The sequence below is a fragment of the Macadamia integrifolia genome, chromosome 9 (genome assembly GCF_013358625.1).
Source record: "Macadamia integrifolia cultivar HAES 741 chromosome 9, SCU_Mint_v3, whole genome shotgun sequence".
Classification (NCBI taxonomy): domain Eukaryota; kingdom Viridiplantae; phylum Streptophyta; class Magnoliopsida; order Proteales; family Proteaceae; genus Macadamia; species Macadamia integrifolia.
This window is the reverse complement of record NC_056565.1, coordinates 3,252,836-3,279,614: the sequence shown is the minus strand read 5'-3', so window position 1 is coordinate 3,279,614 and position 26,779 is coordinate 3,252,836. Positions and strand designations below refer to the sequence as shown.

The 26,779-nt window shown below is 36.3% G+C and overlaps 2 protein-coding genes across 2 annotated transcripts; one reads left to right on the top strand and one right to left on the bottom strand.

Annotated features, from left to right (window-relative positions):
• The first annotated feature begins 43 nt into the window (after positions 1-43).
• On the top strand, positions 44-2,469 carry LOC122088659 (xylan glycosyltransferase MUCI21-like). Its single transcript, XM_042657975.1, has 3 exons — positions 44-654; positions 744-818; positions 958-2,469. Exons 1-3 carry the CDS (start codon positions 432-434, stop codon positions 2,259-2,261), a joined length of 1,602 nt encoding a protein of 533 aa, XP_042513909.1. The 5' UTR covers positions 44-431; the 3' UTR covers positions 2,262-2,469.
• Positions 2,470-6,906: 4,437 nt separating this feature from the next.
• Positions 6,907-20,120, bottom strand: LOC122087927 (kinesin-like protein KIN-14L). Its single transcript, XM_042657064.1, has 20 exons — positions 19,715-20,120; positions 19,399-19,556; positions 19,140-19,280; positions 18,819-19,065; positions 18,625-18,716; positions 18,471-18,542; positions 16,683-16,781; positions 13,015-13,092; positions 11,114-11,195; positions 10,730-10,825; positions 10,487-10,660; positions 10,297-10,403; positions 10,029-10,207; positions 9,746-9,910; positions 9,375-9,625; positions 9,093-9,256; positions 8,253-8,570; positions 7,723-8,156; positions 7,461-7,645; positions 6,907-7,344 (listed from the first exon to the last, which is right to left on the bottom strand). The coding sequence occupies exons 1-20, from the start codon at positions 19,782-19,784 to the stop codon at positions 7,268-7,270; spliced, it is 3,189 nt and encodes a 1,062-aa protein (XP_042512998.1). The 5' UTR covers positions 19,785-20,120; the 3' UTR covers positions 6,907-7,267.
• Positions 20,121-26,779: the final 6,659 nt, after the last annotated feature.

The window sequence follows — 26,779 nt, the reverse complement described above, 5'->3', positions numbered from 1 at the left end:
GTTTAAGACCTGAGTCTCCATCTTTGTTCTCCTCTTAAACACGCATTTGACCGTGTGCAGGACACCACATCACAACCAGTTGTTTATTTGAAGCCACCCCCTTCTTTCTTCTCTGCTTCCTTCTATACTGTCAAAGCCTACCCTATATAGAAGATCAAAGGAGGAGGAGGAGAAGAAACAGCGCAGAAGTTAGGACACCACGCCACACACCCAGTAGTTTAAAGCCTCCTTCGCCTGTTTTCTCTTCTGTTCCCCTCTCGTGGACTCTCAAAGCCTAGCCTAAGTAGAAGAACAACGAAGGGGGAGAAAAAGAAACAGCTCAGAACTCAGAACCCAGAACCAACAAGTAAAGCAACAGCTTTTTTTTTTTTTAGTCATTTCTCTTCATCTGGGTACCAAAGTGTCAAACGAGGAGAGAGAAAGAAAGAGAAATGGGGCAACATCACCGTTATCATCAGCCTAGACAGGTTGAAGAAGACGGAGAAGATGACAGAGAGTACTCCCCTACCCTTGTTCTTGATTGGGGAACCAATGGTTTTTACAAGAGAACAAAGCGCAAGCTACTCCCTTTGCTCTTCCTCTTCTCATTTGTGTCTTGCAGCTTAATCTTAGTCCCTCAGCTTTTCAGCTATTCTGAAACTCTTTCCTTCCTCCGTAAGTTTCTTCCTCTTCTCTCTTTAGCCTCTTTTTGAGCTTTTTCTTTGATGGGCTTATCTTTATTAAGGTTCTCCCTTTTTAATCAGATTCCTTCCAGCTGGGAAGCGATGGACCTAGTGCTGATCAGAAAGCAGAACCGCTCCCTTCTTCAACCTCTGATGGTATGTAATCTTATCCTTTCTTTCTGTTCTGCATCTTTCTTTTTTTCTTTTTTTTTTGGGATTTTGTGATTCAAAAATTCTGTAACAACCTGAAATTGATTGGATAAACTGGTTTTTCCTTACTGGGTATGAATTGCAGAGGCCCTTCTTTGCGATAGGAGAGCATTTCGCTATGATACCTGTTTAATGAAAGGGGATATAAGGATTCTTGCTGCTTCTTCTTCTATTATAAACTATCTTCCATATGGCGATCATAATGAGCAAGCACCATTCTTCAATGAAGATGTAGGATTAGAAGAAGTCGAAGAAGAGGAACTACATCACGAGAAAATTAAGCCTTATACTCGCAAGTGGGAAACGAGCGTCATGAATACCATTCGTGATGTTGAGCTTATTGTGAAGAAGTATCATCTTACCCCTCGCCATGAATGCGATGTTCGACACACTGTTCCTGCTGTGATTTTCTCTACAGGTGGCTACACTGGTAATGTCTACCATGAATTCAATGATGGACTTATCCCTCTTTACATAACCACTCAACACCTCAAGAAGAAATTTGTGATTGTTGTCGCCGACTACCATCGTTGGTGGTATAGTAAATATGGAGATATCCTCTCCCATCTCACTGATTATCCCCCAATCGATTTTTATGGAGACTCAAGAACCCATTGCTTCCCTGAAGCCATTGTTGGTCTCAAAATCCATGATGAGCTCACTGTGAATGCATCCTTTATGCCGGGGAAAGAGAGTATTAGAGATTTTCGCAATATTCTAGACAAGGCCTATTGGCCTCGGATAAAGGGCATAATTGAAGAGGAGGAGGGAGACAGAGTGGCTTCATTGTCATCATCATCACCAATTCCATTAGAAGAAGAAGTTCAAGGACCAAAGAAATGGAAGCCAGTACTGGTTATCATATCTAGAAATGGATCCAGATCGATAACTAATGAAGCTGAAATGGTGAAATTGGCAGAAGAAATTGGTTTCCAAGTTGAAATCTTGAAGCCAGACCCTACAACCGAGCTGGCAAAGATTTATCGGGTTCTCAATAATAGTGATGCTATGATCGGTGTACACGGTGCTGCTATGACGCATCTCCTGTTTATGAGGCCTGGAACTGTATTCATCCAAGTTATCCCTCTTGGTACTGACTGGGCTGCTTATACTTACTATGGTGAACCTGCAATAAAGCTTGGTCTCAAGTATGTTGGCTATAAATTACTACCAAAGGAGAGTTCCTTGTATGGAGAGTATGATAGAAATGATCCAGTCCTCACAGATCCTGATAGTGTGAATGCCAAAGGTTGGCAATTCACTAAGAAGATCTATCTTGATGGCCAGAAGGTTAAACTGGATCTCAAAAGATTCCGCAAGAGATTGGCTCGTACCTATGAGCACACCATTGCCCAAAGAACACGAATGCAACGACAAAACCCACAATGATCTTCAAAGCTTCCAGTCTTTCCTTAATCTGGTCTTTCTCTACCCATTACTTAATTGTTTGATACCACTGTTCCATTGAATTTCATATGTTCAACATAAGAAAGAAGATTGTAAAGCTTTTGTATGTAGTGATCTGTTTCTCCTGTCTCTTCTTTTGTATACCTGTACAAAATAAAGAAGAAAAAAATAGGCGCCCAATTTTTATTTATTTATTTATTTATTTTGTGATGAGATGTATGAATCAACAATTAAATTCTTTTGTTTATGAACTTGTAGATTTTTCATGCATCAATGGACTATTTCTAGTTGTATGTGGGAACACTGGAGCATTAAATTATGCCCCAATAAACATTTAGGTGTTCCTTGATGATGGGCTTAGCATCGTAGATTTGTAGGAGGTTAATCCTTTTTTTTTTTTGCTTGGTCATAGAAATGTTCTGAACATCTTATTTTGACACATCTTTGCTGGATAATTGTATCCTGAATTTCATGTGTATTCTTATTATTTCTGTTTAGTAAGTTCTGATTCATCATTAAAGAAAAAATCAGAGATCAAATCATAAGGTGACCAGCATGTATTGTGACTGGCCTAACACATAACCATAGGAAGAAGTGAGGAAAGACATGCTTAGCTTAGGCCTCGTATCTTGTACGACTTCGAATAGACTTGATTGAAGAGCAGAGGTCCATGTGGCCAACCCCATTTGGTTGGGATAATGCTACGTTGTTGTTGTTGTTGTATGTTCTATCTATTTGGATCATTCTAGTTGAACAGGTTGTGACATAGTACAGAAAGGTTCTTATTTCCTGACAGTAGAGTTGTGTTCACAATCAAGTATCTTACTATGTTATTTCTCATCGAAGATTTTAAAAACCTCAAGATTCTCATAAAATTCCCAGCACAAGATTCTCACCTTCATCCTAGTATTATGGACCTTAGTTTTATATCATTCTCATTCATCAACCAGCTTTTAGGATGTTTATTATAAGATGTAATCAGTACTGAATGAAACAGTGTAAGCAACTACTTGTTTTAGATGATAGCTGTCTGCCAGCTTACTATGTTTGTGAAGTTTATGTGTAGCTAGTCCACATACTAGGTTCCAAACAATTTCTTACCACTAACATGGATATTACAAGGGACCTGAATTTTTCCTTATGTTCTTGCTTGATGTGTTTGCCTTTGAATCCAACTGTTTTGAGAAGAAGAGTTAAAATTCTCTTATTCACCATGTTCATCCCGTCGTTCATGCTCATCTTTCCATTCTACAACAAATCTTAGAAATGAATGTTCACATAAAATTCCAGGAAATTTAGAATCTGAAATGGTTTTATTTAATTTTTTTCATGATTGCCTTTAACAGATAAGATTTCCTAAATTTTTAATTCCTAGTCTAGATTTTAAATTAGCTAAGCCTGTGACTGCCACCAGGAAAGGAATAAGCTTCTATATTCAATCTATTCTTACATGCATCACCTTTGTTGGGGCATAATTTTTATTGTTTTTATTTTATTTTGGATGATTTTGGGGCATAATTTATCAAACCTTCAGAATCCTATGTAACTAATTGAGTTCTGATGTAGCTTTCATCTCTGTTTGTTCTCCCACCCTTGGCTTCTAGATCTAAACTAGTCTCTAGTTTTCTACAACAACCAAGGTAGTTATGTTTAACAGGTCCTCTTCTTATTTAATCCAAAGAGGGGGTTGGGGATATGGGATAAAATAGGCTTTTGAATAACTGATAATCATGTTAGAAAGAGATTTTTTTTGACTAAATATTGAAAGCACTGAGTTAATAAATTCTCAGCAAAACCTTTACAGTACCTTTTCTTCTATGGTAATGGTGGTAAAGAACAGTACTTCTGTTAATTTACATGCAAGTGGTAGATGTCTTCTATGGATCTGTGAAGTATATAATAATTTTTTTATAAATATTTACTGAGAGATGATTTAAAAAAAAAAAAAAGGGGCAGGTGTTATCTAGTCTTTCTTGTTCCAATGTTGGAATAGAGTTATCCACGTCTAGGGTTTTGGGAATCCTCCTTTCCTGAGAATCTCTTGTAAATCTAGCTTTGTCGTCTGAAGAGAGGCTTAATATAAATTTCTCCCCATCAAGGGTTTGCGTTGGAATCCAATGGCCTTATCCTGGTTTGTTTATTTATTTATTTTAATTATTTAAAAAAGGAAAGAAAAATATCCTCTTCTCGATCCTCTTATTAATATTATCAACATAATATACATCCCATATATCTAACGCATGGAACCACAAGAAATTATTTACTTCCTATTAACCAAAAATCTGTTTTATTTGTAATGCCTTCCAAGTTCCAACTGCACAAAGCTCCACCTTTATATAAAAAAAAAAAAAAAAAAAAAAGATCAGAATTGGTTTTAAAAACTTTAGAATTGGTCCCTCAGATCTGAAACCCAGTGACCTGATACCAAAACTCCAGAATCGATTGCTCCAAAATTACAGAAATCAAGATCGATCGAGATAGATTCCAATCTGAATCAGCTGATTCGACCGATCGGATTCCCAGTTTTTGAAACCATGACTGCATAGCTGGAGTCCCTGTCCTGGAGGGCAATTGTGCCTTCCACATGATTTGAGGAAGAAATATAATTTCCTTAGCTCCGGACGGATTGATACTACAAGGACCAATGCCCATAATGGAATCATCTTCAAGACCACTTTTCAAATAACTATTTTTAGTTTAAGGGATGCACCGCTCCCAAGGGAACAACGAAAGGCTTCAGGCTTGGTTTCGTAGTGCAAGTGTGCAACACGAAGTCCAAGGGAAGTGGGAGCCTGAGTTTCTTGGCTTCTTCCCCAATCCTTAGCTGCAACTTTTCTGCAACTCCAAACCCTAGATTTTTTATTTTATTTTGGTTGGATGAAAGTGAAACAAAACTCCAAATGTTGGGCAACTTGATATATGATATAGAACAGGTAGCGTATTGGGTTTGAGGCCCTAGTATAAATTAACCACATTTTACATGTTTTTGAATATCAGGAACCACCATTAAAGGTTACTTCACCATTTCATCTATGCCCTGATTTTTTTTCTGGATGAAATAAGTCCATATGAGCTCTCTCTCTTTGATTGAAATCCACAGGTATAACCGTATGGATTAGGCCATACCAGGATTAAATGAGAACAAACTAAAATGTAAACACACCCATGTGAGTGGCCCTAAAGAGATAAGAATAATTGAACTCAGAATCACACGTTTCCTAAAGAAAAGATCACTTGCCAAATCGACTACCTCTTAAGGTTATACAGGTATCACCAATACCACATTGAACCCTTTTGAAATATGACCAAGTCATATCTAACATGTATGCACGAGGCACCCAACTTTGACAAGGTGGAAGTGGAACAAAAGATTTTCAAATACCATAACCATCCTTACCCATTAAAGGTCATACCACCCCAAACTTAGGGTCCAGCCCCACAGTCATTTTACTTTGGGGGTGGAAGTTGGGGAATGAACTAAACCTACAAACACCGACTCAAAAATTAAAATAGCCCCAGCCCTTTGAAATACACCTTAGATTAGGCGAGCCTAGCTCTCTCATCAAGTCTGTAAAAGGATTGGGCCCTGGGCAAATTTGCGGTAGCCCAAGCCCAGCCTTAGCTCTAGGAGAACTAGCCTAAGCCCAATCCCTCCCATGGAGGTAATGCTCCTGCTTTCATTCCTTGAATTTGAATGTCTGATAGAGCATCATAAAAGATTCAGAGGCCAATCTATTGGTCAAAGTATGCTTGAAGGAAAATTAAATTTTAACTTATTATTAGATTGTTTAAAATTAAAAATATTTTTGGATCAAACATTGAGGTTGTTTCTATTGTTCACCATCTTATTATTTTAATTCAATTAACTGTAGAAACCATGTATTTGTACATCTATGTAAATACATAGATACACTTTAAAGCTGCTCTAGATTTATGTTTCATTTGATTTTAGCACTCTTGAACTTTTGCCTCCGTACTGATATTAGGACAACAATTCATGGTAATAAGGAGATCTTTTGTAATATGGTCATCAAGATTGGATAATGTCAGGGTTTCATCTGGAAAGAGAAGACCAGAAACACCTCTTTACTGATTAAGACCAGTTGGCCCTCATCCTATTTCTTGTTCAGAAGTCAATTGGGCCCTATGAAACAAGCCTTGGCTGAATAATCCCAGATCCCTCCAGCATCCAATGGTGAAAATTGTCAAATTTCGTTACCCTTTATGCCCGTTCCCCTTCTTGCCATTCCCCAAGAACTTAGGTCTATAGTTTTGCTTGTTTTTTCTGCCCAAAGACATTTACTGCTCTTACTCCTTCAATCTTGTTAGAGATCCCTTTCTCAATGACTGTCAAGTGCTGAGATATGAGTATGGCCAGTGCCAGAGAGAGTGGTGCAATTAACTGGTCTTTGTGACTGTCGTGTGTTGAGACTTGATCTTGATCTGAACCATTTTTAAGATCATTCTCACTTATGGAATAGCTGTTAAGGACTTAAAAGGCTGCATATTTGAGGACAGACATGGTGCTTCCAGCTCAAGACGTGATTCAATAGTAGTAGCAAATCCCTGTTTTACAAGGGAGCTCTAACCATAGGAAATTTTTTGCTCAAGAGGCAAGACTACTAGATCCATGGCGCAAAACTGAGAGATTTTAGGTAAATCAATTGTTAATATCCAATAAAAATACAGGCTCCATTCCAAAACAGAAACGATTGGAGCACCAATAAAATGGAATTGAATGAACAAAATTGGAACTTCAGATCCATTTAAATCAATTGGGATTTAAATGAAAAAAATTGAGCCTATTCCTTCTGTACATCACCTTTACATTTCATTTCTGGGATATGAGTCAGAACCCTCATCAGGGATACACTCGAATGCTTCAAGGAACATGTCGCAAATCCTAATTTGAATGTCAGCATGCCAGCATGCTTTGAGTTAAAGCATCATCATAGATCTCAATATTTATTCTGTCAGCACTGAAAGATTCATAACCACCGCTTCGCCATACATGTCGGCGACTGGACAGGAGGAGGTGTCCTGGCATTCCGAGTTTCATTTGAATCTACAAAACAGAATAAAACAAACATGACAAACTAATCTACAAAATATATAAGAACAAATATTAGAATTCCTTCTTCACAGATGGATTGAATAGACATTCTTGTCAGATCAACTCACGACAACCGGCTGATTTCCCCCCTAGTGAAGATCTCCGTGATTTCTCCATTCCCAGAGTCTGACCACCAGTAAGTGATTGCCTCCTCATTGCCCTTGCACTAGATATGAGTGGCGGTGACTTTCCATCAGTAATGTTGCTCATGCCATGAATAGGCGACTGTGTTTCCATTGTATGAAGCAGGTTTCTGTAAATTTGCACAATGTTAGTATGTTCCACAATCTATATCTACCCCTACTACAGAATGATTGAGTAGTTACCTACCTTTTCTCAGAGCCATGAATCAATTTCCCAATGTTTTGAAGTGATTTCTTTATTTGGGATCCTTTTTTACTTGTACTACTAACCAAGCTAGGTATGTGAGACTTGTTAGAAAGGCCAAGGTCCCTTTGTGGCACAATCTGAACCTCATTTCTTGCACGTATCTGTGGCTCGGGTGTCTTTGGTAGTTGAAGACGTGGAATTCTCATTCTACAATCTGTTGCCAAAGTTTGGCTTTGACAAACTGAGTTGTTAGGGCAACGAGAAATATCATTATGATATGCAACTGTCATGGAACTGCCATCAGCACACTTGCCACTGCTGGTGATTGATTCTGGATTTTGACACTGGCCCAAGTAGCTGCACCCATTGTTCCAACCATCCCTCAAGAGACATGGAGCAACATACTGCTGTACGCCCCTTTTAGTAACTTGAACCTACAATAGTTAAAGATAGATTGGAACAATCAAGAAAGGATGCCTATTTTACCAACAATTTATATGTTAAAAGAAAAACAGTTAGAATTAACTTACATCTTCAGAGTTTCTTGCCTGCATTTGATCTTTATCATACTTTAGGCCTTCTAAGTTCAATACTTGGGAACGAGTTGGTGTACGTTCAGTTCTGAGTTTTGCCTTTACAATGGGTGTTTTTGATCCCTTTCTGTTTTCTTGATTCACTACCTTCTCGGCCTTTGCGATACTAGAGCTTTCAGTACTCAATCGTCGGTAGCGTGGGGGTGTCCGTTCAGTTACCTTTGGCTTCTCACATGGAGATCTCAGCTCCTTTGCTTTATCAAACTGTATCTCCTGTGCTTCTTTCCTTGCTAAAGCCTTCTTCAGACTCTCAACCTGCAAAATATTTAGCTTGTTAAACCCATGATTTTCCATTACCATGATTTTCCATTATGGATCAGGATAAAGTCAAATTTTCTGTCTTCAAACTTTAATATTGGCTGATGGCTCTAACCTTTAATCTGCACAACTTATTACCGAAACATGCGATTCATAACATGACAAATAATATTACTCTATGTATGTTTCTTCTTTCAAACAACAAACACACACGTGCATTCTTAAAGCGAAGGAAAATGTGAATCCCACAAATTTCCTGAAGTCATTTTTTTAGATGACGGTAAGGTTGCTCCATAACAGATTCAACTCGAGAAACAGCTTCTGTGCGAAGTGGGGGTAAGGCTTTGTACATAATGACCCTCCCTAGACCCCGCAATGGTGGGAACCTCGTACACTGGGTACACTCTTTATTGCAGCAAGACCAACAACATGAAACACATGAAAGAATTAAGAAAGTAAAAAAAAAAGGCTATGTAAGTGAGCATGCCAGACATTGATCCCCTAAATAGAAAAGCATACCTGTTCTCTAAGCTCCCTAACCTCACTACTCTCTTTGTTCATTCGAGCAACACCTAGTTCAACAGTTGAAACTCTCTGAGCAAACTTCAATGTGCTAATGGTTTCCCCATATGAATCTGCTTCTGGGCTCACATGAGCAAACATTAAAGTTTTTGCACGCCCTCCTACAAGTAATATATATTCAAGAAAAAAACTGTCAGAATGGATAAACAAATTACAATTGAAGTTAAGAATCAAGCAACTAAGATATGGTAAAGATACGATTGGCTAGCAAATTACAACCTAAAGAGTATTGTAATAGTTGTGTGAGTTTGCTGTTTCTGTAAGGGATATGTGGATTTTTTTGAGCTAAAGCTGTAATGACATCTCCCAAACAAGAAAGAGACTTGTTGATATGTTGTGCCTCCTTAAGCCTGTCTCCTGTAACTTCAGACTTGTCAACCCTCTCACTTCCTGCAAGGTCCACCAAGTGCAGGCAGCTACGAAGGATGCTTCCAGATTTATCTCTGCCTTGCACATGTACTGTCAAGATGCTGTGAATAATCACGAAACCACCAAAGCATTATTGTCAACATACTTCCTTAAACATTAAAGAATTACATCTACTGTCAAGAACCTGTGGCTGTATGAAAACAATTCAATAATGCACAAACCTGTGGGAGCGGCTGCTTTGGTTGTTGAGCGCAGTGGAACTAACTACCCGGTTCAGTTCCCCAAGTTTCATCAAATTAAGGACATCCCCAGTTGACTTCACAGGATACATTGTAGCACCAGGAAGACTTAACCCCCCATTGCTGGTACAGGTCCTTATCTCTAATTTATTACCAGTTAAGAATCCAAAAACTTATTGTAATGCCAAGTTACTTGAAAAATAGAATAGAGATGCAATAACAAAACTAAATAAATATAAGATTAAAAATCAGTTAAAAAGGATATTTTGTGATTGATGAGTCTTCTACGAGAAGGTCCCTTACTTGCTCATTATAAATTTCAACCATTTGAACATGAACTTCATAATCCATTATATCGTTCCTTTTACAAGAAATATGGAAGAGGTCATTGAGAGCATGATAGTTGATTCCTTGATCCTTCATCGATTCACCAGATGGACCACACTGGCACCAGGTACACAAATCAGATAATTAGACTTGATTACCACATATCTTCATTATTATTGTTGCCATAATCTAGCTGAGGATCTTACCATGGTATGTGTTTTACCAGATCCGGTCTGACCATAAGCAAAGATGCAAACATTGTAACCATCCATGACAGACCTTATTAATGGTTTAACATCCTTAAACACCTCCTCTGAAAACATGGTAGATCAAATGAGAGATCATATGAGGTTTTTATATGCCAAAGAACATAAAAAAAATCTGATATAGAATTACCTTGGGTAGCAGCTGGACCATAGACCCTGTTAAAGTGAAAAGCTTTCTCTGGGTCTCTTTGTGGCTTTGCTGGATCTACAATCACAAGAGAACCATCCTCTCCAATAAAATCTACAACGCCTTTTGATTCAGCATTGAAGGTGGGCCTGATTCTGCAATACACTCTAATATTTCCTGAAAGAAAATTTTAATTAGGACTTGAACACAACACAACAATAGTTACGTGCAACAGTATGGATGAACCTTTTAAATCCTGGACCATGTTATAGAGCTTCCTGTTTTCTTTTACCACCCAATGATACCCAAGTGCAGCGGTAGAAAGCTCTTGGACCTGGTTTCCTAAAACATGTAAGAAACAACAAAAGCATTAACAAATTTCAAGGACAAATTTCAAGGGGAACTATTCATTAATATTTTTACAAATCAACAATTAGAATATGCAACTATTGTCGACTGTGTAAGGGACGTAGGATACTTTGAGAACGAGGACAAGATAAACTGAGACTTCTAGACTCCTTCCGGAATTAGAACTCAGATAAATCTTGAAAGCATGCAGAAAAGAACTGGAATTTTTTATTTAAACCTCCTCATTTATGTATTATACTTCTCATTCCCATAGAAGAATACCTATTTGTTTTAAATCATTCTGCAATTGAGACTGTAAAAGTTCAAACTCCTTTTTTGTGCTTGCCAATAATGATTTGAGTTCCTGCAAAGATAAACATCTTCTGTAAGCGTCTGTCCCAACATGTATGCAGGTAGAGACAAAATTGACTTCGTAGATACTTTGTTTTGTTACGATTTATTACCACACATGCCATTGCCTTAACATTCAAATAAAAAAAAAAACATACAGTTTCATATTTTTTGGGTTATTTTTAGAAAACTCACACCTCTTTTTTTTTTTTTGGTAAATCAAGAAACTACGAAACAAGTAATCTAAAAGAGCAACAGGAGATCTCAGGTTCATGCAGATCACCAAAATATGATGAGATGAAATCATGGATTAACCAATACAAAGAAAATAATGTTCATATTCTCAATAGACTGACATCAACCTTAAAATCAGTTAAGTTGTTCATGTGAAAACCAAAACCTCATTGAAATAGAATCAAGGTACAGAATTACACAACAGCTAGGGCTTATGAAGTATCCATCATGAAAAAACAAGACTTTCAGATTGATTACATTAAATATTACATTATGGTGGAGATTAATCAAGTTCAAAGGGATTAGATAGTGAAATACAGATTACTTAGATAGTGAAATACAGATTACTTAGTTGTTAGTACTAAGTGAACACTCCAGATAGTGGGTATAAATAGCTAATGAACCGTTAAATGTATAGTAACTTAATTTTTAAGCATTAAATAAGTACTTTAAATTTATTATATGGCTCTTCGAGTGAGACTAAGGGCTACATTCCATTTGGAGTGAAGGAAAAGAATGTGAAAAGAAAATAGTAAAATAAGAACAAAAAACGCAAAAGGTCTTTTAGGCGCCCCACCTGAGGTGGCCTCCCTTTATGGCCTACCTAGTTTGTGCCATGAGGGCTAAGGAGAGGTGATTTGGCATTCCAGCCATTAGAGTATGATCTAGATTTAGATTGGCTATATGTCCAATTTCAAAGGCAAACTCAATCATTTAACAACCACCCCTGCACAATGAATTGGCAAGTTTAGTTTCTATTTTCAGTCATCCCCTTGTATTCATCATTATTTCACTGCAAGGCTAACTGTATTTAGATTGAAAAAAGACAATGAATAGGAGACCTAGGCTCTACTTGATATTCCAGGAAACCATCAACTCTCCCAGAAAAGGAAGGAACAGAAAAAGAGAACTCCTATAGATTTTCTAATGAAAAGTATTTCTCCAGCTGTATGGTTGGATGTGCAAAGTAGGCCTAATGTTTTCTTTTTCTTTTGGCCGAAAATGTTTAAACCAAATACATTTTTCTTTCCTCCAAATTGAACTGATTATTTGGTTTGTGTCAAAAAGTTTAGGGAAAGTAACGATGCCATCCATTTTTCTGTTCTTACCTAATTTTGCTTTTAATCAAACGGCTCGATAGAAAGAGAACTTTTTTATTCACTTCACTGAAATTCTTTTATTTTATTTTACTTCACTTCCATCTTCCAAGTGTTTAAACATACTCAAAAACATGTAATACAATGACAAATCTTGAGAATGACATAACAAATATGTAACTTTTAATTTGAAACCCCTTTTTTATCCCTGACTTAAATTACTTTTGTAAAAAAGACCATGGGTAATCAAAAGAATGTTAAAAATTTCTCAATTCGCCACTTTGGTGACAACAAAGTGCACCCATATGTGTATGTATACATATGTATGTTTCATTCTTTGCCTCAAAATTTCCAACACTAGTAAAACGTCTAGTAAATCAACTTAGTTATCCAGATGAAGCTCCTTAAGTTAAACATAATCTGTAATGACATAATTTCCGACCATCAACAACTTCATAGAAGTCAAAATCTTACAAAAGTAAATGAAAAACAAAAGCTCACCAAGAGGTCTTTCTCTTGTACTTCCAACATGCGCCAATGGTTACAATTACCCTTCTTCTTCAAGCAAGACTTGCAACACTATAGAGAGAATAAAATTAGAGTATATTGCAATAGCTAACTACTTATAAAATGCTAACATATGCAAAGAGACAAACACTTTAACAAGGATTGTGCAATTAATTTTTTAATCAAGAAGGAGTCCGGCATTTGCATCCCACTTTTTTTCTTTCTTTTTTTTTTTTTTTTTTTGGGGGTGGGGGCGTTGTTCCCAAAAGGAGCCAAGAAGAGAATATTATCTATGCGTACATAATTACCACGTTTCCAAATAAATCTAGTCAAAGGAAATTAAATGTGTTCAACAGGAATTCATCAGAGATTCAGAGAGCATAAATTTATCAATTATAAATGGTGATATGTACAATTTCTGGGAAAGGATGAAACAGTCAGAGCACATGTCAATATTATTTTCTCTAAGTACTATTTTAGTTACAAAAATGACAAACTATTCCTTTTATAATAAAGTAATAATTCTTACAATGCAAGGGAGACTCTTTAGTTTTCCACCTTCGTAAATATCATTGGGTGGTATTAACTTGAAATAAACCATGCATTTTCAATGTAATAATTTGTCTAATATCGTAATAAAATTTTTGAACCATTGCAGAGATACTAACAATTACTTTATGTTTAGCAAAAGAGGCTATGAAGGTTGTTCAATTATTTAGAAATAAACTAACCACAATTATAAAGGACATGAAATGAAATCCATAACTTATATGTAGAGATTATTTTTCGGAACTTCAAAATAATTGAGTATTTAGGAGAGGACCAAGAGGAAAGAAATAGAGACTACCATGAAGGACAGAAATCCTAAGAAAAATCTAGTTTCCAGATCACTACATGAATACTTACTCGTGATATCAGTTTGTTGAAACTTAAAACTAAACTGAACCTGGAAGTCATTATCCAATTGTCATAGATGAATTGTGAGTCAACTCAAAGGTTGATAAATTCAAAGTAAGAATTATACCATAATTAACCGCTTATCCCAAAAGCATGAGTTGTTAAGTAAGGGCCACAACAATGTATATCAACACACAACAACAATTACCATTTACAATTTGAAGGAAAACATAAAGAAATGCAATGGAGATTATTGTTCAAGTAGTTGACTTTGGTCAATATCTTTCTTATGCAAAACTTATCCCTTGGAGGAAGAAATTTTCGGATTTGGGTTTGTTTCAGTTTTTTTAGTCAATTTGAACCTGTGGATCAATAAGTTAGGCCCAAATTAAATTCCTAATGGATGGGTCATGGGCAAAGCAATTTTGAGTTTCCTACTGTAACAGGCCCAAAGGGATTTAAAGCCTATACGGGATTAAGTAGTTAGTTTCTAATTCCAATTAATGAGTGAGTTAGTTGTTAGGATAGATATTAAGTAGAAATTTCTAATTTTGTCACTTTCTATTTTGCATACAATAGCAATGGATCCTTTAGAAGGATTCCACCCTAGTTTCCATTTTATTTGCTTTCTATTTTCCTTGTAATAGCTAAGTATCCTTTCTAGAAGGGTTCCTTCTTTGTGTTTCCGTTGAAGCCAAGTAGCAAGGAGAGTTTCGATCCTTGTAATCAGTTAATTGTCTAATAAAGAGCAAAGGGTACACTAGCCCACTGATTTGATGTTTGAGGAAACTATTCACTATGCGAGTGCGTGCACTGTGGTGAATCAGTCAAAGCCCTTGTGGTGAAGCAAGTGGCAACCAAGGTGGTGGAGCCTTGGAGGGTGGGTGGTGAAACCCAACCGCAGGCCATAGGTGGTGAAACCTATTGGTCATATCTTTTTCTCTTGATCTCTTATCTTTTTCTTTGTGTTTATTTAATTCCTAACACTGTTACTTAAGTTCTCTTCAGTTCATTAAGTTTTTTTCAGCACTGTTATATGTCTATGACTTACTGTTGGACAATAACATAGTGTAAACTTCAGTCATCTGATCATTAACTTGGACTGAAATTAAACTATGATAGTCTCCTCCCATCTTACTCCATTCGACCAAATGGTCATCTGATGGTTGGATTATGAGTCATTTCATTTTTCTTGACTTGCTATTTTGCTGATTTCTACACTTTCTATTTTCTGTCCATACTATTATTAACACTCTTTGATATACATCCTCTAGAATATATTAGTTTCATTGTCATTGAGTTCTTAGTTTGCAAGTTCTGTTCACTTTAAGTTTCTACTGTGTTTTAGGTTTACTGCAATTCTGGTTTCTCATGGATTTGCCAGTGCTTGTTACTTCATCCTAGCATACCTCATCACTGTAAATTGTGTTGGGCCTGACCTTCAGAAAACCAGGCTAGGTCTCTGAACATTCTGGTAACTTAAGTCAAAGTAAACCAGAACTGACTAGCCCAAAACTGTCATCTGCAACAGGTTTTAGACACTGTTCCGGGTTGAACTTGTCAGGCTGCTATGTACTGGCTCTAATAAACATTCTGGTCAGCTGAATCTCAATTTTGATTCAGTTGACTTCCATGTTAAGTCATCAATTCTGAAGCCACTGACAAGACTGAATGTTCATAATGTCAGTTAACCATGTCATAACAACTAAGGCTCTATGGACTAATTGTACTTCCTTTCCAGTTCAAAAAGTACGAAGAAATTCAATTGGCTATTAAAGATGAAAAGGAGGGGGGAAAAGAATTAGAGGTGGGTTGACATTGCAACTTAAATGTATAATCTTAGTAAGAGATAGACCTCGGAAACAAAATGAGAAATTGAATGGAAACCAAGGAAAAATAAAATGTGACAACCGACGAAATATATGAAATCTATCTGGGCAGATACAAGTCTCTAGCCAAAAAAGAGATTGAAGCAACTAGTACAAGATGTATATAACATGCTACTTATATGTAGAATCAACTAGGTCTATATAAATGACACAATGCTGATTGTGAACTATTTGTGATCTTTGTGAAACTAAAATCATGTAATTAATTAGATTTCCTTCTATAATCCAATAAAGTAATGTATACAACCTGTAAGACTGCAAGAATATCATTAACACCAGAGGAGCTTTCTATGAAGTTCCCTATAAAATGAAAAGTAGGCATCCATGGACAAGGCCGAGGGTTTGGCCAAAAAGTAAAATTTATATACATCCACATGGATATTACCAATAATATGAGTTACCTGGAATGTTGAAAGGATACCAGTAACATCCCAAAAAACAGAGTGCAGTTTATGAACTCATAAAGGTGACAGAAATTTATATATGATGTCACACTAAATTTCATGTGCGCAGGGATGCAGGAACAGATCAATCTCTGCTGATCCCGAGTTGACTCAGTTGAGTTTGGCTGATCCAGAGTCCAGACTGAGTATAGAATCATTTTGGGGTGAGGTGATTGTTATTGAATCAGCGGTCGGACTCCTTCAATCCCATGTTGGTTTGACTGAGTCATCTGATCATATATTTGAAACCATGGGTTACGACAAAGTCATGATGGCACCATCTTGCTTAGGGTTCCCACGATTGAAGCATTAAATTCCAATAAATGGATTAAACTGTCATTAAAGAAAACCTAAACCAAATTTATTTTACAGGAAACTGATCACTAGCTTCATCAAACCATAATGACAGCAAGACTTAAAAGAAAATCCGTACCTTATAATTTCCAATTCTAGACGCATTCTCTATTGAGTCTGGCGAATCCATATTTAGGCCATTCACTTCTTTTGAAGAATCTTTAAGGATTTTTTTCAACTATAAATAAACATATGAAATGACACAATTAATTTTAATCAAATTCTTAACAACATCTAACTAATCAAAATCAAAAGCATGTAATGGTTCTATATATATGACCGAGTCTAAGTGAGGGCATTCATAATGATGCAAACATATGTTAAATTATGAGAACAAAAGGAATCACAATACCAGCACAGATTTTTGCTTGCAAAAGGGTGCAAAAAAAGTTATATAACGAACATTGTATGAAGTACATCTAAAGGGTTGCATCATCATTTTGAAGTTAAAGAAACTTCTAAGGAAGATAGAATTATGCAAAAGACTTCTGTTGCACTGAGCACTGCTTGAATATTATACTCCATAAAATGTACAAGAAAAAAAGAGTAATAAGCAAGATGGGTAGTGCATTGTTCTTCCCAAGTTGTATAACAGTACGACATCACCAACAGTGTTTGTAGTACATATTTCAACCACAACAATCAACCTTATCCCAACTTAATGGGGTCGGCTGCATGGATCCGTGAAAAAACAAATTAGGAGAACTGAAATTAAAATGAAAGGAAAAGGAAAGAACCCCATCACCAACCAGACTCCTTCAATCGGAATCAAATCACTTCTCCTTATCAGGGCATCCCCAGGCTTCATTGAACATGGTTATACACCTCAAACAACTTTCTCAGAGCTTGTCATTGATTGGGGCAACTCCCAAATCACAGCTCTAATATGGTCATTCCTTACATGTAGTAAATATTTTCACTATCTAATTTTATGATTTCACATGGACTAGATTAGTGAAGAGAGTTGAAAGAGGAAGAAATGAGAGAGAGCAAAAGGATTGGAATCGGTTAGTTTCTAAAAAATAGTTCTCTTGCTTATATTTTGTACTAGTCATTTTCCCCTTTCTTTTATTTGCAGTAAGAGGGGGGGAAATCTTGGTTAGTAAATCCTTTTATTAATATGAGATGAGCAAAAGATATGGTTTCCAAAAAGCAAACATCAGGAAAAAGCATAATATTTTTTGTGGAATTATATGGCATAAGTAGGATAGACTGCCATATTCTATCTATACCCATGCAAGAAAAATGACCACAGGCCAAAAAAGAAGCCAAGAAGCAGAAAGCAAGAATATCCAAGACAGAAAATTAAAAAGTTTCATTATATCAAAGGCATTCTATATGTTTTATTTTATTAAATTTTAAAATCAAAACAAACATTCAATGGAAAGATCTGCCATTTTCTACTTCCAACTGATAGTGTAAGGAAATCACTTGGACTCTCCTCCTAAACATTAACTGTAGTTTGCTGAATCACAGTTTTAGGTATCAAATTTGGGACCAGCAATCGGTCCTGTCCGACACCATTCTGATCCAGATCAGGAATGGGATGTGTTGGATCTAAATCAAACACATTTACCCTGGTTTTAATTTAAAAAATGATTTTTTAAACTTTTTTACCCTTGGTCCATACCAATCGACCAATACAGGATCGCCCATGACTGATCCAATCCAATATGGTGATCCTCCCGATACTGATCCGATCCCCTGAACCGTGTGCTGAATTGGATTCTAATGAAATTCAATGGATTTATATTAATGATGTATTTTCTTCCTCTTATTTTCATTGGTGATAGAGATTAAAACCTGCAGCGATGAATTTAACTACATGCAAATAAAGGCTTTTGTATTTTGGGATGAAGAAACTCACCTCAGGGAATTTGTTTTCATGTTGTTCTTGTAAAAAACTTGACATGATCTTGGTGAATAACTTCATGGAATTCTACATCAGAAGATTTTCAAAAACAGTTATTTGATTTACTGAGAAAAAAATTAATAGATTACCAGAGCCATCAATTAATTACCTGATTTCCACTACAGACTGAAGCCAAGAGATTCTGATCCACGTTTTCTTTTGTATCAACTAAGCACTGAGCAAGTGCTCCTACAAGTGAAACTACATAGTACAAAACAAGAGCCATTGACATTTCTGTATTAAAAAATAATAATAATAATAATAATACTAACGGCAGAAATTGCTCAAATAAAAGTAGAGGACCTTCACGTCTATGACGTTCTGTCTCTACATTTGGTTGGTTTTCAGAGGGAAACGACATGTCCAAGCGCCTGCAATGGTCTGATGAAGCAGAGGTTCTTGAATGGATCCTACTCGCAGAATGTGACACCATGGGAGATCTAGAATGTTTATAAAACCCATTGGCTCCTAATTCTTTCCGTTCATGGTAAGATTTAAGGGCTAAAATGCAATCAACAACCTTAGATGAAGACCCAACCTCCAAAGTATCCTGAAAGGAAATTTGTAAAGGATCAATTAGCTGAAGGAAAAACTTTAAAGTTCCCATAACTGGTTCCAACTTACCCTTTCAAGAACGGATGCTTCAAAAGCGGGGAGCTTCAATTCCTCCGCAGCCACCAAGAAATTTCTGACATTCTCAAAATACTGATAGGCGGGCAACGGCTGAGTTTCAAAGGAGAGCAAATTTGGATGACCCTCCACAACCTTGAAAGAATCATGAATTCAGAAGACGGCAAATTCAATAAGGGAGTTGAGGGAGAGCAATTGAAGTTGTAACCCTAAGAAAGAAAAATATGTACATCCATAGATAGCAGTGCAGTACCTTCGGCACTGCTCCTGGACTGATCTTGTTAATGGCATTGCAGAGGAAGATACCATTTCTCAAGCATGAAAGAAATTCTTGCTCTGACGGTTGATTAGGCAGACCAAGAGGTCCAACCAGGGTTTCAATCCATCCCGCAGCTTCGAATCGCCTGCAAGCTGCATTTTGATACATAAAAGAGAGAAAAATTAAAATAAAAACCTAGACACATTTTGTGCAAGAACAGAAGATTAGAACCAATAAACTGAATAAAAGAATCCCAGAAACCAATCAACCATTACAGAAATAAATAGAGAAGAAGAAAAAGAAAGAAGACCTCCTTCCTCAGCTTTTCTTGAAGCCAAATGCAAGTCATGGAGCGTCGTCATTCTTGAAGGATCTTCCATTGGAAAAACACAAACTTTAGAGTTTCTAACAAGAGATTATGGTGAAATGGAGCCGTGTTTCTTCTTTCGAAGAGTAAAAGCAATCAAAGAAACACCTCAATAGACCAGTAAAACAGAGTTCCTATTCGTGTTTTCTTCAGGTGATCTCAAAAAGTACCCTTAGAATCAGAAAAGAAAAAAATCTTTCTTTGAGTTATCTGAGACTAAAGACGAAACAATTGCAGAAGAAACCCTAAACTTCACACTCCATACATCGAACTTCGACTGTGCAGAGCAGCGAGAGCGCCGACGGAGAGAGAGAGTCTCCAAGCCTAGTTCCGTTCGGTTACAAATGAAATTCTTTTAAATTTTAGAAAATTATATATTTTCAGTGGATAGTAGAGAGTGAGAGTGAGAGAGTAATTAAAAAACAAGATTTAATTCCTAATAATTTTAAAAAATATATATTTTAAGAAAATTTTGGTACGGAATTTGGGATCCGAACCGAAGTCATCGGAATCATAACGTTACTGATGCATTTTCAAATTCAAACTTGTCCTGCTGATCTTGGGCTCATAATGGGCTTGGGCTGCTTCCAAAGTCCACAGACACAAGTGAGGGCCTAAGAATTGATTGGGTTTCATGGCCAACTACCATTGCTTAAAGGCAGAATGAAATCCAACTAAGCAACAACTATCCAATTACTCTAACATCATCAAAACTTTTACTGAGACAATGTAAAGAATAGGGGTGATAGAGGCCGGGTTTCTTAAAACCCTAGCTCAACTTAGGTTCCTAAAATTCAACTCAGGCACAATCCAATTCTATCAGGTTTATGCCTAGGCTCAACCTTATCGCATTCATGCCAACCCAATTCAGCCCTAATTGACAGGCTAGGTTGGCTCTAATTCTTGCTAAGATCGATTTAACATTGATTGACCATATTTTCCATGTGTCCTATGTATTAAAAAAAAAAAAAGCACCAATAGATCAGATGATCAATGCACAATTAAAACTATGAAGTGCAACACAATAATAGATGGTCAGGATACCTAACCATAAAAATCAATGACCCAAATTCCATTATTCATAATAAAAGGATAGGGTGATAGCCCTAAATTATATTAGATAAATCATGGTTAAAATCAAGGCTGGGTTGGGTCAAGCTGGGCCTAGGCCTCAACCCAAGCCTAATCCTATCATAACTCAGGGTCGGTGTTTTCAACCTCAACCTGCCCTTAAGGTCATAAATCTTAACCCAAGCTCTATTCAGGCTTAGGGCAGATTTAGGATGTTAGGGCCAAACTTACACCCCCTAGTAAAGAGGTAAATAACAATATAGAACCCAGGCTGGGATACAACTCAAACAAGAATATGGGCTTCGATGCAAGGTCAACAACCAGCACAACAGAAAAGTCAACGTGCATTTTTTTTCAGATACAGATGCCAACAGGACTAGACAAACACAAAGATAGGCGTGTCAAAAGTTGGTCCGCGTCGGTGGGCCTGATCTGAACCCACTAGTTGAAGCTCAAGATCAACCTGATTAATATATGTGTTGGGTTCAAACATCGTTTGATTAGTACTCAAGCCTTTCGGAGTAAGGTAATGGCCGACGATCGCTCGTTAAGCTAATTATAGAGCCTTAAGAACCATTTATAGTCCGTTTAAAGACTGTTTAAAACCCAATTAGTCAATTCCGGTCCATTATTGAGCCGGAATCATTTGAAAATAGGCATTTGGGCCCGGGCGCCTAGTGATATATGAACACATATTTTTTAGAGATGAAAGTCTCGAGGTGACAGATGATTTGAAGAGGAGGGCAAAAGTTTTCTTCACCGGTAATGATGTTATCCACTGGTAATGTGACCTATGCAAATGTATGCTATAGATTGTGTAGCTTATCTGGACCTGACTTGAGGGATCCCACTCAGACATTAATAGAAACGCCCCATCCCCCATTTTTTCTTAAGCTACCTAAAGGGTCAATTGGTATCTGATGCTTTCTTAATGGCGCGTATTAAGATAACTTTAAAGAATGATGGGTTCATGGTAATAGCCTCATAATTGTGTGCCTAAGAATATTTTTTCTTTTTTTCATAGACACCTAAGATTCGGTCATTTTACAGTGTACACTCCAATTAATTTGATTGGTTTATCACAATCAATTTTTGGTGGAGGATGTTCTTAAGTGGTCCTCTCAATTGTTAATTTTGGAAGCATAGGTAGAACATTTGTGACTTAGAATCAATATTTTTATGGGAATTTTTGGATAATATTGGGCTTAATGAAAGCTTCAATATTTGTCGTCCACATGACAATATGTGGGTTAGCTTTTGCGAATATGGACCATGAAAGCTTCTTATTGTTTGGAAAATTTAGACCCATTGGTATCAATTAGGAAGTCGATTCTTATGGATCTGGGGTTGTGATTAACCACCACATGATAGAATTTGGTCTTTCTATCACCATCCCCAATGTATGCCTATCGATTTCTACATCTAATAAATTTTTCCATGGTTTCCGGATTGGGGGTGGTAAATTCTAGTGACATAAGTTGGTCCAAGAGGGTTTTTTTTTTTTTTTTTTTAATGGTTGGCATATGACCAAACACTATTTACTCCCAAACTAGAGATGGGATATTCTGCATGTATGTTCATTTGGACATACATGTGAGAATTCAATACCTAATTTTATGTAATAGACAAATGTATAGGGATTTTTAACAGCTTGATGAGGTCCATAGAGAGCCTCTTGAAGATGTCCAATTCAACAAGGTCCTCATTTTTAAAAGCAATTTATCTCTTCCGATTAATTTTCTCTTTCAAGTAAAGTTTTAAAACTTAGGATCAATATTAATCGGGATCGGAATTACCTTTTTTCCTTAATTGATGTTATAGAGCATTTTACCCTTAAACCTTACTAGTGGATTGATATCTAGAATCGATGTCAGTCAATACCAATCCGACCTGGGAGATCTTGACTGGTCCTATCAAATTTTTAAAACCATGCTCCTGACTCCTGAGGATGAGTTCTTGGAAGATCCTTTTGTAGCGAAAGTCACGCTTCTGTCGCTTCTTTTGGAAATTAGGTACAAATTTCCCTTTTGGGGTGAGGGGTGGGCCAGGAGGATGGAAGTTTCGTTGCATGTAGTGAAACTTGTTGGTTTTCCACAGAACGGGCCTGCAGAGTAGAGGCTTACTGAGTAATAGAAAAGTTAAGTCAAGGGTCTTTGAATGGAAAATGGATACTGAGAAGAGCACAGTGGCGATGGCAGGACTCAGGAGTCCCGTTAGGGGAGGGTGGGTGAGGAGAGAAAGAAAGAAAGAAAGAGAACCATTCTTCTTAATAGCTTCATAAATGTGTGCCCAAGACTTTTATTTATTTTTTTGGTACCTATTGTGTGGCTAATTTTAAGATTCAGTCATTCCATAATATATCATTAAATGTAATTTGATTGGTTTATCATAAAGCATGCATATAACTCATATGTAAATTGCTGAGATGATTAGAACGAATTAGAAAATATGTGAATAGATGCACGATCTTAGGTTCAATTATCTATTTGTCAGCCTCTTCTCAAGGGATAATGGACGTGGGATGGCATTTTCTTAATTTTTAGTATAGAGGGGAGTCCGTGATGAAAATGTTGTCCGTATGAAACCAACATGTTAGTGGAGTGGAAGGCAAGAGAAACAAAGATAAGATACGTAAAGTTAATCTTTCCCACCCCATCAATTTTTTGTTGGAAGAGAGAGATGGAAAGAGAAAGAGCGACAATCCATGAGCGAGATCCCATTGCAAATCCAGTGACCCCTTTAGGTTATGAAAGTTTGTTCTCTGTTCAATACCCTGGTTCGGGTAGGGAATCATCATCTTCGTCGGCGAATTTGGAGGAAGAGAAAGCGACTGTAGATAAAGGGTTTTACTTGCATCCATCGCCGTTGAGTGCTCCAAGGGGTTCAGAGCCTTCTGACCCACATGCACTTCTTCCTTTGTTTCCTTTAGTTCTCAAAGGCAATGACAGCAACAAATGGGATCCATAAAAGCCTTTTACAGAAGAAGGGTTTGTAAGAGTTCTTGTTTTTCCGCCATTTTTGTTGGGTTCAAGATCTTTATTTTGAGAGACTCACAAATTCCCGCATCTCCCTGTTCTGGGTTTTTGGAATCGGATATTCTAGAACCTTTTCTGTGCTGGATTTGTTTGATTCTCATCCCCATCTTCTTCTTTTCATTCTCTCCGCTCCATCTCCTTCTCCAACCGCATCTTCTTTTCATTCTCTCCATAACCCCAGGTTCGTTGATGAGCACAAAACTGAGAGCCGTACCTTCAAGGTCGGCCTTAACACGTGACCGACGACAAGTACAGAGCTATGTATTTGGGCATCAAGATCGACGTTAAGCACCGTTCATCAAGGCCTAACGACTGCTAGCTTTCCGGGCAGACGATAGCATGTCGGGTTCCGCCGATCGAGGGCCTCTTGCGATGACTTGTTGCAACGACGATGTCCGATGGTTCTTCAAGATTGCTCTCCGCTAAAACCCCAAGATTTTTGCCAATGTTCTCATCAAAGTCCTCATAGTCCTACCAATTTGGTGGAGGCTGGGGTGGGAGAAAAGTACGTCCGCATGGGCCGACAAGGATAGTCACCATGTCTCCCCGTAATCGCACCCTAGTTAACCAAACAATTCAAATTTTCTAGGGGTGGTATAGTCCCCTTAAATTCCACTCTCAACAAACCCCTATAAATAAACGAGTCTTAATAGATCGAGGAATTTACTATCACTCCTCTATATGTGGCCTATATTTATTTAAATTTTCATATTTTTTACATTTTTACTGATACTTTATGGCTTTTTGATTTTTACATTTTTCTCTCTTGTTCTTTTTAAATGTCCAGATTACCTTTCCTTTTCACTTGTCATCTATTACTTTTTTTCAAATTGATTGATTCAAAACATGGTTTGAACCACTTACAATTTGTCTCATCTAACATTAAGGATATTATAAATTCAAAAAATAATAATTTTGTATCCGATCTATATCTATATGGGTATCATATGTTTCAATCGAGTGCCATACATTTTTTTATTTTTTTTTTAATCCTTAGATTGGCTGAGATCGATACCAATCTAATACTAATAAAAAAAATAGATTGCTAAATTTGTGATGATAGATGAAATAAATAATAATAATAATAATAATAATAATAATAAATAAACAACATCCTGATGATTAAATGAGATGAGATGAAATAAACAATAATAATAAATAAATAAATAAATAATATGTTTAGGGACACATCAGCTATGTCAATATCCTTGATGGTTAGATGAGACAAAACTTATAAGTGGTTTGGTTCAAACCATATCTTAAACCAATCAATATGAAAAAAGTGTAATAAGCTACAAGTGAAAAAGAAGGGTAATCTGAGTATTTAAAAAGAGAAGGGGAGAAAGAGATGTAAAAATAAAAAAGCGAGGGAGTATTAGTAAAAAAGTAAAAGGTAGGGGAGTTTTAGTAAATATAGGCCAAGTGTAGGGGAGTGATAGTAAATTTTTCAAATTTTAAATATTTGTTTCATTAATTCTATATTGTTTATATATATATATATATATATATTTCATTCTCTAGTGAAAATAGATGTTTAAAACTTCATTCTTTTAATCTTCTTCTTTCTTTTCCCCAAATTTTTATTTTTGGGTGCAAGACCACACTTCTTCTTTAGTCTTCCCTTGGTTCTTTATACGCCTCAAAAGTTTTATAGCCAAGAATCTATTTATTAACATAGTAATTTTGCTACTATATACAGTTAATCAAGGAATTAAATAGTCAAATTCCCATATTGACATTTTTGAATTTCTATTTTTTTATCTATTTTGTTCTTGTCTTTTATTTTATATTTTAATGATATCATCCTCTTTTCGCCTTCTGCTTTTCCACCCACACAAAAAAAAAAAAAAAAAGAAAAAAAAAAAAAAAACCATTCAAATAAGAAATTATTGGATTTACAAACAGGGAAGAGATTGATGCATAGGATATTTTATGAATCAACTATTTGTTAAATATGGGATTTTCTTATTTAGATGAGGGGCTTTTGTCCCTATCTAAGGTTCAGTGCACAAATTTTTTTACTTTACAATATTACCACACACAATAACTTAACCCAACTACCAATTCTACTTTAAATAACCATTTTAAATGGAAGCTATTTCCATATAAATAGAAATTTGACCAGCTGTATTTTATAAATTGAAAATATGCTTAGCTTTCTCTAGATCCTAAGTTTTCCAATATTGTATGCACATTTAGGATACTGTTCTTAGTCTCATGTTTAACTGAAAATTTTATTTAATATAGATATATTTCTATGTAAATTTGATAAAACTTACATTATTTCAGTAGGTATTTTTAGTTTTTTAATACAATATTTGATAACCTAAGATTTGTTGTTTAACAAGATTGCCAATTATAACTATTGCATGAGTTTTTCATTTTTATTATTATTTTTTATTTTTTCAATTTTGGAATTGAAGAGATATTTGAATGACCTAGAAGTTGGAGTCCATTCCATTATATATTTGGACTCTTCTCCAATGACTTGGGCCTTTAACTATCATCCAAGGCTAGGAGGGTTTGGATGTGCATTCAAACACTTGGGGATCCATGTCCAAATCCTCCCAGTACTTGGATGAGTCATTGGAGGGTCCTTGATGTTGGAAAAGATCTTATCCCCATTAAAATGACCTTGAATCATATATAACACACCTTTAAATGAGAACCTTGCATGCTACATTTAAAATGGGGGGAAAAAAAAACATTAAAGGGTACTTAACACCTTATAGACCCAAAGACTATACCTAATAAACACACATTAAAGTAAATAGAACCAGAAATATTAAATTAAATGTTAAGTACTTAAAGAAATGCATTATATCAAATAGGAAAAAGATCCCCACAATGCTCGAGTGCCGATTCTAATATGCCCCATATCTCGTAATAAGCCATGAGGCCC

Excerpts from the sequence above, each read along its gene's own strand:
- LOC122087927 (XM_042657064.1), bottom strand. The coding sequence starts at position 19,784 with ATGGAAGATCCTTCAAGAATGACGACGCTCCATGACTTGCATTTGGCT. Across the intron at positions 9,257-9,374 it reads ACTATTACAATACTCTTTAG|GAGGGCGTGCAAAAACTTTA; the intron begins GTTGTAATTTGC and ends TATTACTTGTAG. Across the intron at positions 7,646-7,722 it reads ATTCATGGCTCTGAGAAAAG|AAACCTGCTTCATACAATGG; the intron begins GTAGGTAACTAC and ends GCAAATTTACAG.
- LOC122088659 (XM_042657975.1), top strand. The coding sequence starts at position 432 with ATGGGGCAACATCACCGTTATCATCAGCCTAGACAGGTTGAAGAAGAC. Across the intron at positions 655-743 it reads TGAAACTCTTTCCTTCCTCC|ATTCCTTCCAGCTGGGAAGC; the intron begins GTAAGTTTCTTC and ends CTTTTTAATCAG. Across the intron at positions 819-957 it reads CCCTTCTTCAACCTCTGATG|AGGCCCTTCTTTGCGATAGG; the intron begins GTATGTAATCTT and ends TATGAATTGCAG.